At 37.6% G+C, this 13,748-nt stretch overlaps 2 protein-coding genes across 2 annotated transcripts in view; both read right to left on the bottom strand.

Annotated features, from left to right (window-relative positions):
- Positions 1 to 4,925: 4,925 nt before the first annotated feature.
- Positions 4,926 to 5,829, bottom strand: LOC137287838 (axoneme-associated protein mst101(2)-like). The gene is made up of 2 exons (XM_067820221.1): positions 5,359 to 5,829; positions 4,926 to 4,952 (listed from the first exon to the last, which is right to left on the bottom strand). The coding sequence occupies exons 1-2, from the start codon at positions 5,827 to 5,829 to the stop codon at positions 4,926 to 4,928; spliced, it is 498 nt and encodes a 165-aa protein (XP_067676322.1).
- Positions 5,830 to 7,296: 1,467 nt separating this feature from the next.
- Positions 7,297 to 13,748, bottom strand: part of LOC137287238 (uncharacterized) — a 7,044-nt gene continuing 592 nt past the window's right edge. The window contains exons 2-8 of the mRNA XM_067819432.1: positions 13,429 to 13,490; positions 11,652 to 12,910; positions 11,236 to 11,334; positions 9,867 to 10,596; positions 9,545 to 9,693; positions 8,164 to 8,249; positions 7,297 to 7,575 (exon numbers count right to left, since the gene is read on the bottom strand). Coding sequence (XP_067675533.1) covers positions 7,543 to 7,575; positions 8,164 to 8,249; positions 9,545 to 9,693; positions 9,867 to 10,596; positions 11,236 to 11,334; positions 11,652 to 11,895 — 1,341 coding nt within the window. The 5' untranslated portion in view covers positions 11,896 to 12,910; positions 13,429 to 13,490 and the 3' untranslated portion in view covers positions 7,297 to 7,542. The remainder of the gene's footprint in view (positions 7,576 to 8,163; positions 8,250 to 9,544; positions 9,694 to 9,866; positions 10,597 to 11,235; positions 11,335 to 11,651; positions 12,911 to 13,428; positions 13,491 to 13,748) is intronic.

Here is a 13,748-nt window from a genome sequence, read left to right as displayed (position 1 = left end):
TAAAACACATTGTTTCATACTGTAAATGTAGCAGGAGATAAATACAACGTTTGACGTGGTGACATGGTCAAGAAAACACACATTGTTTCATTCTATAAAAGAAGCTGGAAGTAAATACAATGTTTGATGTGGTGACATGGTAACACAGATTGTTACATAATGTAAAATCATAGGGGGAAAATAAAATGTTTCCTTTGGTAATTTAACTGTAAAAATAGCAGGGGAAATATACAATCTTTCACAGTGGTAACATAGTTGAAGAAACACACAGGGTTTCATACATTGTAAATATCACCTGCTACCTTTACAATGATGCAAAAGTAGCATGAGATGATTACAATGTTTGATGTTGCGACATGGTTGACGAAATACACACTGTTACATACTGTAAGATTGTAAGGAGAAAGATACAATGTTTCCCGTGGTAACTTGACAAACGATACACATATTGTTTCGTCCTGCAACGTAACAGGAGAAAAACACAGTGTGTCATGTGGCAACGTACCACGAGATCACTTTGGCAAAAGAAAATAGGCCATTTTTCCTGCTGCAACGCTAGAGACGATAACACATTGTTTTCTGCAGCAGCTTAAGAAACGAAAACCACACATCTGTGTTACAGTAGCATAAGAGCACAAACATATTTTCATACAGTTCCACAACAGTTGAAAAAAAGTATTCATGTGGGCATCCCTGAATAAGGGTATACAACGTTTCCCTTCAACATCACGAGAAAACAGAAACACATTGTACACCAAGGCTAATCAGAGGCAGAACACATTGTTTTATACAACAACATATCAAATGAGACATTATTTGGACGGAGCAACTATTAACAACTAATGGGGCAACTAATGTTCCATGTAAGTAAAATGGTAACAAAAAATACATTGTTTTACTTTTGGGTTGTGGACGGGGTATGTACTTTACAGTAATAGATATTCAAACAAATGGTAACAAAATGAACGTCGCATGGTCACGAGAACAAATTTGACGTTGAAATGGAAAGTGCATATCATAAAATCTGCGGCCAAAGGACAGTATCACAGTTAGATTTAAAACTAGCATGTTAAGCTAAAAATAATAGCACTATTTGAATAATACATAATACAATAAAAAACTGAAGGTAGATCATAGTACTATGGTCCACGAGGACTTGCAGTACTTTTGCTACCTGCATGCACACGTGAGATTACAAATGACGAATCTATGAAATGAATTATGACTGATCCATAAAAAATTGTTTTAGAGTAATTTTTTGGAAACGTTTCAAGAAATATTTAATAACATTTACTTAAACGTAACCAAGAAAATATATGACACTTTGGGTCACTGTAAGTACCTAACCACACATAAAAATTATATGCACTCAATACAATGTAAAATCGTTATTACATTATATCTCAGTCGCTCTCTCTGGGTGATCAGCTGTAACTAATCGTGTAATGAATACTGTGATCAATATCATGTAATAAATGCTGGCCTGTTAATACTTTGAAAACACTATGTGGAGTGTATGTTGGACGACCTTTTAGAGATATAAACGCTCTATACGTCTGTAAGAAGGCGAACTGAATGCAAGAGGGTTTGTGGGCAAGAGTGAGTGAGTGAGAGTGAGTACATGCATATGTGCGTGGATTTTCTGAGTGAGTGAGTATAGACAGCAATGCTATGGTGACGTGGGAATGTTGTGACGTGCGAGCGCTTAAACTACCAGGCTTGTACTAAGGAGTCAGGACTGCAAGTTTGGGTTGACCGATATATTTCTACTAAAAACATGAATGCTTTCACTTCATCCGAACATGAAGGACTCCACCTTAAGTCACTATCATACCTTATACAGAAATTATATCTAATACCGTGGAAATATCGTAATGTTGGGAAGCTGAGTTGACAGTACTGATCGTTACTGTGTTAATTAAAGTTGACTGTATCAGTTGCAACACGCCAATATTCTACTTAAACACATCATCACAAACTAAAGAAAACAATTATTGTTTTCAAAGGAATTCTGTCTGTGAAAAGAAAAGGTTTCACCTTGGCTGCTTGCAATACGATATTTCTTTTAAAATCGTTTCATACAGCAACAAGAGAGCAGAGAAAATATACAATGTTTCATGTGGTAACATGGTTGACGAAACACATGGTTTCATTCTGTTAAATTAGCAGGAGATAAATACAATGTTTCATGTAGTAAAAGTAGCAGGGGACAATACAGCGTTCACTGTGGTAACATGGCTGGTAAAACACATTGTTTCATACTGTAAATGTAGCAGGAGATAAATACAACGTTTAACGTGGTGACATGGTCAAGAAAACACACATTGTTTCATTCTGTAAAAGAAGCTGGAAGTAAATACAATGTTTGATGTGGTGACATGGTAACACAGATTGTTTCATAATGTAAAATCATAGGGGGAAAATAAAATGTTTCCTTTGGTAATTTAACTGTAAAAATAGCAGGGGAAATATACAATCTTTCACAGTGGTAACATAGTTGAAGAAACACACAGGGTTTCATACATTGTAAATATCACCTGCTACCTTTACAATGATGCAAAAGTAGCATGAGATGATTACAATGTTTGATGTTGCGACATGGTTGACGAAATACACACTGTTACATACTGTAAGATTGTAAGGAGAAAGATACAATGTTTCCCGTGGTAACTTGACAAACGATACACATATTGTTTCGCACTGCAACGTAACAGGAGAAAAACACAGTGTGTCATGTGGCAACGTACCACGAGATCACTTTGGCAAAAGACAATAGGCCATTTTTCCTGCTGCAACCCTAGAGACGATAACACATTGTTTTCTGCAGCAGCTTAAGAAACGAAAACCACACATCTGTGTTACAGTAGCATAAGAGCACAAACATATTTTCATACAGTTCCACAACAGTTGAAAAAATGATTCATGTGGGCATCCCTGAATAAGGGTATACAACGTTTCCCTTCAACATCACGAGAAAACAGAAACACATTGTATACCAAGGCTAATCAGAGGCAGAACACATTGTTTTATACAACAACATATCAAATGAGACATTATTTGGACGGAGCAACTATTAACAACTAATGGGGCAACTAATGTTCCATGTAAGTAAAATGGTAACAAAAAATACATTGTTTTACTTTGGTGTTGTGGACGGGGTATGTACTTTACAGTAATAGATATTCAAACAAATGGTAACAAAATGAACGTCGCATGGTCACGAGAACAAATTTGACGTTGAAATGGAAAGTGCATATCATAAAATCTGCGGCCAAAGGACAGTATCACAGTTAGATTTAAAACTAGCATGTTAAGCTAAAAATAATAGCACTATTTGAATAATACATAATACAATAAAAAACTGAAGGTAGATCATAGTACTATGGTCCACGAGGACTTGCAGTACTTTTGCTACCTGCATGCACACGTGAGATTACAAATGACGAATCTATGAAATGAATTATGACTGATCCATAAAAAATTGTTTTAGAGTAATTTTTTGGAAACGTTTCAAGAAATATTTAATAACATTTACTTAAACGTAACCAAGAAAATATGTGAAACACAATGCAAGCGATTGTAAATGGGAAAAATGCGGCATCGCTCAATATAAAAGGCAAACGTTGTGTTTCATTTTTCATTCCGTTTTATCTGGACAGAACAAGTCATCATGCCGTCACCGATATATCGCCATACGCCGCCTTGACGCTGGGGAGCCGCAGTCTGCAGTTGCCGAACATTTCAACGTTCATCAGAGCATCTCTGATATATAACATCATATCTCGGTTTGGGGATCGTTTCCTGAAGACCAAGCCCACCCAAGCCATCCCCGCTGCATCCAGGTTACTGACTGGCGACAACGTACTGCATAGTTCTGAATATCGGTTACTTTGAAATATTAGTATCAAGCATTTGCTTGATGACGGTGTTAGGATATACACAGAAATGTCGCATCCATTGCAATAAAGAAGTTATAATGTCAATCCATAAAAAGTGTTCGTCTTCAAGATAGTACACCAAGATAGACTGACCTCGATCGACATGTACGTCAACGTCAAAACACGGCCTGGAGACTTTTATCAAGTAGCCATCGCATTGCAGGAAGAGAAGGGAAGAATTGCGTCGAATTATCCAGTCAGTGCTCACTTGATGGTCATACGAAGTACTGACTTCTACGCCGTCTTGTTTACTCGAGTCAACATAAATAAAACAATAAAGGTTGCTGTTGTGTTGGCGAACACTTTGTCTACAGACGTGTGAATTATCACCTTTTAACCATTGAAATTGCATGAAAGAAATCCTCTTAAATGGAACTGTTAAGAATCCATTTTGACATTCTGTCTTTCTGGACACAATTCGGATATGCGTGGACTTTCACAGTTACTGTCATAACCACTTGAAGAAGAAATTAGTGAGACAGAAGATCCTCCATCATCAGAAACGTCAGTTGTGAAACTATCCTGATCATATTCTCGGTCTGATTCAGATGCCCTCAAAAGCTGTTTCTGTAATGGAATCGGCATGTATGGTTATCAGCATTGTCCCAGAGATACTTCAGGTCGCGATAAATATTAGACCTAAACGCAGGTCAATGAGTGCTATTTAAAACAACAGTGAACATTATTTTGGCCCCAGTGCGAGAGCAAAATGAGGGGAACCAAACTGTTAGAGTCATTTACGTGTTCAGCAACATTTGAAAAACAGAAATTAATGTAGCGAGTGAGTGAGTGAGTTTGGCCTTACGCCACTTTTAGCAATATTCTAGCAATATCACAGAGGAGGGCACCAGAAATGGGTTTCACACATTGTACCCATGTGGGGAATCGAACCTACGTGATGATTGGACGCTTTAACCTTCAGGCTACGCCACAGCCCCCAGAAATTTATATAGGTTAATGCGGCAAAGCAAGGTTTTTATCTAAAATCTACCTTGATCTGGACTTTGAGCGCCCCTGAAACAGACATAAACGCTGATTATTTTCCTTTACTGTCACTTCAAGCTACCTTTACTTATATAAATGCACCTGCCCTTCAGTTATATCAATGCACCGAAATACAACTTTTCATTAGGATCACACACCGTAATACCCAAAGACCGGTGTGCAAGTAGCTAGGCACTGTGGTAAATCGAACCACATTGCTTAATGACCAAACATTAATGACATGGCCGTGACCTAGTTGTTGGAGACACAGTATTTGGTAGTTGCTTCTCAGCGAACAATAGGTATCCAACGTAATTTTATCCTGTCTATTTGCAAACAACAGTGACATTAAATACTTAGAAGTATAAGGAATGAGAATGAGAAGCCTGGATATGCTATCATTGACAATAAATGGCGAAATAGATTCCCCAGTTACAGTGTTGGACTTTCGGAGGCAGATATCACACAGCTTCATCTGCTTCATATCACACAGCTTCATCTGCTTCATATCACACAGCTTCATCTGCTTCATATCACACAGCTTCATCTGCTTCATATCACACAGCTTCATCTGCTTCATATCACACAGCTTCATCTGCTTCATATCACACAGCTTCATCTGCTTCATATCACACAGCTTCATCTGCTTCATATCACACAGCTTCATCTGCTTCATATCACACAGCTTCATCTGCTTCATATCACACAGCTTCATCTGCTTCATATCACACAGCTTCATCTGCTTCATATCACACAGCTTCATCTGCTTCATATCACACAGCTTCATCTGTTTCATATCACACAGCTTCATCTGCTTCATATCACACAGCTTCATCTGCTTCATATCACATAGCTTCATCTGCTTCATATCACACAGCTTCATCTGTTTCATATCACACAGCTTCATCTGCCATCAGAGCATAAGGTTCTCGTATTGTTTAACCGTGGTAATTTGTTATAATGGAAGTAGTCTTTTTACTTACGTTGTCCCACTTCAGACACCTCTGCACTTGGTAGAGATGGAGGAGGTTGTGGTGACAGTTGGGTTGCACTTGTAAATATTGTTAAGCCCGAACTTCTATTAACCTCTGGTTCATTCATTCGTTTATGGGTAACGAGGGTGATTCTCTGTAATATTGGAGCTTATCACAAGACGTATCTAGTCCAGCACAGGCAACATGATATAGGTAATCGATATTCAGAAAAATCCATCGTAATCAATAACATAAACTTAACAAGAAGCCTTTTCTTCTTAACAGCACAAAAGTTTTTGGAACTGAAAGAAACCGATTTGATTTAGTTTTCTAAATACAAACGCATTGTGTTTAAATAAATACAGACGGACTGGATATAAATAAACATAAATATAAAAATTAAACAATGAACATTAAATATAAATGGGATAATTAGGCACTTTTCTGAAACAAACAAGATCTCATTGTTTTGTGAAAAAATGAGTAACAAATTATACATTTTCAGGATGTGAAAGGAAAGACAATACACACTCCGTAATCCTGAAACAGCTCCCCGGATGGTATTTCATCTGTGGTTAAAGTTGACAAATTCGGCATCGACTGGGACTGTAGATCTGGAAAGAAATTATTTAGGCTTGCGCCAACACGATATATCGCGCCAAGAAATTTAAATAATACTGGTGTTTTATTTTTGACCAATCAACGAGCAGCTCGTCGTTGGTGCAAGCCTACTGAGAGTGAAGGACAAACATGGTGGACTCACTCGATGCCGTTGATTTCCCAAAGTCGTGTATTGTAGGTAACCCATAATAGAGAGTTGGGTGTTTGACAACTTTGTGCGCGTTACATCCCTTTCCTATATATGTATATGGATATCAGTGTACGCTTTTTGGACCCAGGACGTACTATTTTCAGCAATACATCCCCTATGGATGAAGTGAAGCAAAAAGGTCACCTAATTTATACAGGATAAAGGAGTGAGTGAGTGAGTTTAGTTTTACACCCCACTCAGCAATATTCCAGCTATATGGCGGCGGTCTGTAAATAATCGAGTCTGGACCAGACAATCCAGTGACCAACAACATGAGCATCGATCTGCGCAACTGGGAACCGATGACATGTGTCAACCAAGTCAGCAAGCCTGACCATCCGATCCCGTTAGTCGCCTCTTGCGACAAGCATAGTGGGCTTTTATGGCAAGCATGGGTTGCTGAAGGCCTATTCTATAACGGGACCTTCACCGGTCCAGGAGACGTAGACTTGACTGCAATATTCTAAACTAATCATTGCGATATAGACCACATAGGACCTAGCTTTAAATCGGGTCATATAAAAGGAAAAGATACGATTTCAGCAGCCAAACTTTTCTAAATTTCAGAAACTCTCACCATGAATTGGAATTTTTTTAATATTTCTAAGATCTATCTACTGTTGTACTCATCTGTATGAAGAAAAAAAGTGGGAATTGGACTCCGTCTGTTTGAAAACTCTTGTCTGGTATAATTATTTACTTACTCATAAATAAAAAATGGAAGTAGTGACATGATAGATTCTTACGTTACCATGAATGTATAAGCAAAATACTGCACAATTACGCTGAACTATTATTGTGTAGAGGGAACAAGATATTACGATCTGATTATATATTACTTACCCATTTCAACAGGCCCTTGAGATATCTTAAAAAGACAAGAACGTTTAAAATAAGTGATGAAAAGAGTGGATTGGGTATGATCAATGTTACTGCAATATGTGGAACGCTGTCATAGATATATGTTCCAGACATTTACAATTTTACAACATTTACAACAACGTATGCCTGCGAAATCATGAGCATACATATCGTTTTACTGTGAATGAGTGAGTGAGTTTAGTTTTGCGCCCCACTCAGAAATGTTACAGCTACATGGCGGCAGTCTGGAGCAGACAACCCAATGATCAACAGCATGAGTATCGATTTGCAAAATTGGGAACCGATGACATGTGTCAACCAAGACAACGAGCCTGACCACCCGATCCCGTTAGTCGCCTCTTACGAAACATTGGCGTGGATTTACATATCAAAGATAAAGGCGTACTTGAGATTCTAACCTTTTCTCAAGTGGATGTTAGCATGGCTACATTCCTGCAGAGGCAATATCGGTCAAGGCGACATGTGCATCTATGATGCTAGCACCATGATATGTAACCTGGTCTGTTGCACCTGTAATGTCAATGTACTGTCAGTGTTAACCACTGGTACAGCATTTACACACTTTGCCACTTACTTTCACAGAAACTCTCTTTCGAAACAATCGTTGAAGCAAAGATTTCTTGGAATGACTCTTTGCAAGTTTCTTCACAGGTCTAGAATCTGTGACATCAAAATAAACCAAGTGTTTGTTTACTTGAAACTTACAGTATATCAGATGCACAGGACATCAAAACATCAATATTTGAAGGTTAAAACAACTGTAATGATTAAGCATCGTTGGCGATTATCAGCTACGAAAGTGTTTGACGGTCACAAGCATACGTTAACATTGTTATGGGGAAGTTGTACCTGTGGCAAATGGTGCCATAATAGTCATTTCGGTTTTTATTTATTACTTTCATCAATGCGTCGATCCACAGTATAGGTTTTTAGGGTGAACGATGACCGCATATTTTGGAAATTATCAGGCTATCATTACAAAGATTAATCTGAACACTGATGCGTTTTCTGATGAACACATATTTTGGAAATTACCAGGCTATCATTACAAAGATTTATCTGAACACTGATGTGTTTTCTGATGAACACATATTTTGGAAATTACCAGGCTATCATTACAAAGATTAATCTGAACACTGATGTGTTTTCTGATGAACACATATTTTGGAAATTATCAGGCTATCATTACAAAGATTAATCTAAACACTGATGTGTTTTCTGATGAACACATATTTTGGAAATTACCAGGCTATCATTACAAAGATTAATCTAAACACTGATGTGTTTTCTGATGAACACATATTTTGGAAATTACCAGGCTATCATTACAAAGATTAATCTAAACACTGATGTGTTTTCTGATGAACACATATTTTGGAAATTACCAGGCTATCATTACAAAGATTAATCTGAACACTGATGTGTTTTCTGATGAACACATATTTTGGAAATTACCAGGCTATCATTACAAAGATTAATCTGAACACTGATGTGTTTTCTGATGAACACATATTTTGGAAATTACCAGGCTATCATTACAAAGATTAATCTAAACACTGATGTGTTTTCTGATGAACACATATTTTGGAAATTACCAGGCTATCATTACAAAGATTAATCTAAACACTGATGTGTTTTCTGATGAACACATATTTTGGAAATTACCAGGCTATCATTACAAAGATTTATCTGAACACTGATGTGTTTTCTGATGAACACATATTTTGGAAATTACCAGGCTATCATTACAAAGATTAATCTAAACACTGATGTGTTTTCTGATGAACACATATTTTGGAAATTATCAGGCTATCATTACAAAGATTAATCTAAACACTGATGTGTTTTCTGATGAACACATGTTTTGGAAATTACCAGGCTATCATTACAAAGATTAATCTGAACACTGATGTGTTTTCTGATGAACACATATTTTCTTATTATGGAATACTCACCTGATTTTGAAGATGAAATGATGCAAATATTTCCGCCACGCTTATTATTCCCTTTGATATGACTCATTTTGGCAGCAAAAATGTATTCATACTTCTCACAAACAATATCAGCTCCAGTTGGGAAGACATCTAAATCCGGATGCTTGTCCCTGTATCCAATGGATTGCATTCAGTAACATGACATCTGAAATATTTTTATCTATTCTTAAGCTGCAACATTTATGCATTTTGCTAATGCACAACACATCAGGTGAGTCATTGTCTACATGAATAATGCTGGTGATACGTTTCTTTAAGAAACAGTGATGAAGACGATATTTACCTGTGAGCCTTCAATGATTCTTCATATCCCGTGTGTAGTACGTGAACAGCTGTCTTGCCTCTTCTGGATATCCTGCTCGCTATTTCAAGCGCCATGATGTCCTTCTGTCCATTAGCGGTATGCATGACTGCGTTACTTTTCATGTCTATGAACTCTGATAAAAATTCAAATTCGCTGATTTTCAAGAAGCATAATCCTTTCCCACTGTCACCATTCGCAGACGGCGTGTAAACAATTGCTGCCTGAGAAACTGCAACAGACTTTAGTATTCCTATGACAGCAGCATCCCGCTTGTCCTGATCCATGAAGATTGAGCTGGGATGGAAAAACATTGTCTGTTTCTCTAGTTCAGGAAGACGGGAGTTGAGATTACTCCCTTCTTCAATGACACCTCTAACAACACTGATGTCACTCAGAAATGTTCTCAGCGCTTCCGTAACACCTCGTGCAACAAAGTTGTTATACATATCAAGTCTGCTGGTTATGTCTGTTTGGCGGCTGACAAAACTGAGAACCAAAACGGCTTTGTTGCTGCTGAACACCAATGCATCACAGATGAGCTTTCTAGGAATTTTTATCCTCTCATTGTGTATGTTTAAAGTGACAACAAATGTACTTCCTAAATACACAAAGACGTCTTTTAAGTCAAGACTCTTCAGCTGTTCCAAAATCTTTGGATGTTGTTTTGATACAAACTGTTCCATTGACTGGGGAAAAAGTCTCATTTTGGCTGCGTGAAAGCAAAAGCAATTAATTATTGTCACTAAATCATGAAAGCTTTGAAATCAACTTCTGGTCTTTGTATTGTTTATGGAAGTGAACAACAAACAACCAAATGCTTACAGTAACCGAAATGGACACGTGAACTTTGTCTTTCTCAAAACAAAGGCCACCCGAGACCATCAAATATAGAAAGTGAAGACTGATTTGTACAGAGTGGCATCTTAGTAACCCGCAAGGAAGTGTGGGAATCTCTGGGAGCAGATACGAGTCTTAGTACCTTTTGTACCAAGGTCATAGGCATACATTAATTTCTTCTGACTAAGGCGCAAAATAAACGTGTTTAAGGTCATTGACCTGATCTATTCCACGACAAAATTATCAGCAAACCACAAAGGATATGGTGAAGATATGTAAGTGTCAGACTGTGTTTCTATATATGGACGACGCACTGCCAGGTCCCAAATTAAAGCATTTTCATAGCTCTCCATTTACCATGTTGCCCAAGGCGGAGCATGCAAGAACGATGAATGGATGTGTTTTGTTCTTACTGTAGAAATTCTAAAGACTGTACTGAACAGAAGTGACACGCGTCCAGTTTAACCTCATTCTAAAACTAGATATAGGCAAATATATGTTAATTGCTCACCACCTGTCCTTGTGAGACCAATGAAATACGTGTCAAGTTCCTTGAAAGCATCAAGGTTGAAAGAATCTTGCATTTGTCGGACCTCTGAAGTCTCTTTCACTGCAATTACAATCCAACCAGATAATAGTGTACGCTGGTTATCTATATGTTAAGTTGTACCTAAATATTACTTTTAGGATCGTATGTTTTTATATATATAATGCATGACACTGAATAATTAGGCTGAATATACTGTCACCAATTTTTGAACATCTATTATCTAGATTTTATTATGGAACTCAAAAGTCAGATAATAATGAGTCTCGCTGAAAAAGCCATGCCACATGGTCCTGTCAGGAACGACACATCTTCAAAATGTCGTCTGTGATTTTGAAATTTTGAACTGTTATGCAATATAGAAGCTCAGATAACTGTACCTTTCAAGAAGGTGTACTTAGGTTTTTGTTCTTGGATGTCGGTGCAATCGTCTATATCATCTGAACTAGAACTCATAACTTCCACGTCGCATGGAGAGGACGTGATGTCAACCTCAGGTAATGAGGATAAGCTGGAATCACTTTCATCGGAAGACATTGTCCAAAGAGAGATATACAGACCAGGTTTCAAGTTTGAATTTGGACCATTTGCTATGTACACATGGCCTTCAATCTTTGGTACCATTCCTTGAAGTTCATTTCTGTTACGCTTTTGGATACGATGTTGTAAGCCTTAGGTCCATTGTTATAAAAGAGAATTCCAGGCACAAAACGTACAGCAATCTCTAGCACTTTGTTGCCACTGTCACTCAATGGGTGCAGATGGACTTGAATGAGGTTTTCGCAAGATCTTCCTGGCTGAACTGCACCATCCCTTCTAAGTATCACAACACTCTCTAAGAGTTTTTCAAATTCCGCTTTCAGTTTATCTTCCTTTCCAAGAAAAGGAATTCCTTTGACTGTTGGATTTGAAGATGTTTTTGCCTCAGCGACTCCAACGTAGTAAGATCCACCCTCGTACAGTTTGGAAAATGAGCTCAGATAGTATTTAAAACGTTGGGTGTTCCATATGAAGTCAGCAAGTTCATTTTCGTGTCCATCTTCGAGAAGACTACCTTGATTTTCTGGGAATGTTTTCAGCTGTATACATCGGCTCTCGAATAATGTATTGCTGGCGATTCCATGAAGTTCAGTTTGTGACAATTTGTCAGGTTTTCCCAGAAGAGTAATTAGTTCAAAACAGTACGGGTCCACGACTTCGTGATCAGATCCTACCTTTGTGTTTGGTTCTACCGTTGAAACGCCGGTGCCCGCACTAACAGTAAGGACAATGACGTTGATGTATTTCTCAAACTTGGGATATTCTTTTAACCATTTTCGTCTGTAGACATCCGTGTAGAGGGACCTGTCACCGATCAATGATTTCAGACTTCGATCGGCAAATTCATCAAATGCTGATAAGTTGAAGCTTGTATCTTTTCTGTCACAGAGATGAATAAGAATGCATCCCCCCTTGGAATTTCGGAGAGCTGAGACAATTTTCCTGAAAATTCCTAAAATGTTTCGTTTTCGTTTGGCTTTTTTTGGATCCTTTCTGGATTTCTTTTCAGGTTGTATCAGCACATCTGCACTTATGTGCATGTGATTTACGTTTGGCTCCTGTATTGTTCTTTCAAACAACCTGTACGCCTCGAAGAAGTCTAAGACAGGATGGTAAAAACATGGTAAAGATAAGTTACCTATTTACCATCATACATATACATCTATTGACATACCGACTATACTCATGGATTCAGCAACAATTAGAAGAATGGTTGACCGACAAAACTTACTCGTAGTGGAATCACAGTTTCAACACTAGGATCAAAAGATTAAAGATTTCATTGGATTTTACTGGACAAGGGCAATATTATTTTTAAAATATTTTTTCTATATAGCTTGTAACGAAAACAAATGTAATCGAGGTATGTATTATCGATGACGGGGTCCGAGCACAATATGAAAGGAAAAGGGTATAACGAAGTCAACGCATCAGGTTGGATTCAGGATGTGGTATTTACAAGCTTGTGTTTTAAGAGAGCACTGAAGTATTTTAAGGTAGAAATCGAAGAAGACTAATTTGTCGAAACCCACCATGGGTAGTAATATATGTTATGTTACATGCATGTGTTAACATGTAGGAAACAGTATTTAGGGCTGATAAGATAGGACAACTTACTGGAACCGGTCTGTGTGCATTCCATCATGAGATAATGTAACGCGAGGCATGTTAACTGCAGTCTGATATGAAACACAAATAGAAACAAGAAGTTTAAATTCATTCCATTCGTTTATTCCTTCAATCATTCATTCGAACACTCATTCAACCACTCCTTAACACACACATTCACATACATCATTAAAGGCATACATATATACATACATACATACATACATACATACATACATACATACATACATACATACATACATACATACATACATACATACATACATACATACATACATACATACATACATAGCTACTCAGAGGTAGTT

Source organism: Haliotis asinina, chromosome 6 (genome assembly GCF_037392515.1).
Source record: "Haliotis asinina isolate JCU_RB_2024 chromosome 6, JCU_Hal_asi_v2, whole genome shotgun sequence".
In the NCBI taxonomy this organism is placed as follows: domain Eukaryota; kingdom Metazoa; phylum Mollusca; class Gastropoda; order Lepetellida; family Haliotidae; genus Haliotis; species Haliotis asinina.
The sequence above is the reverse complement of the archived record's forward strand: the minus strand, read 5'-3'. Positions and strand labels throughout refer to the sequence as shown.

What these genes read in the sequence shown, in the direction of transcription:
- LOC137287838 (XM_067820221.1), bottom strand. Translation starts at nt 5,829, where the DNA reads ATGAAGCTGTGTGATATGAAACAGATGAAGCTGTGTGATATGAAGCAG. An exon ending in GCCTCCGAAAGTCCAACACT is followed by an intron (nt 4,953 to 5,358) that starts GTAACTGGGGAA and finishes TGTCTGTTTCAG; the next exon opens with GGGCGCTCAAAGTCCAGATC.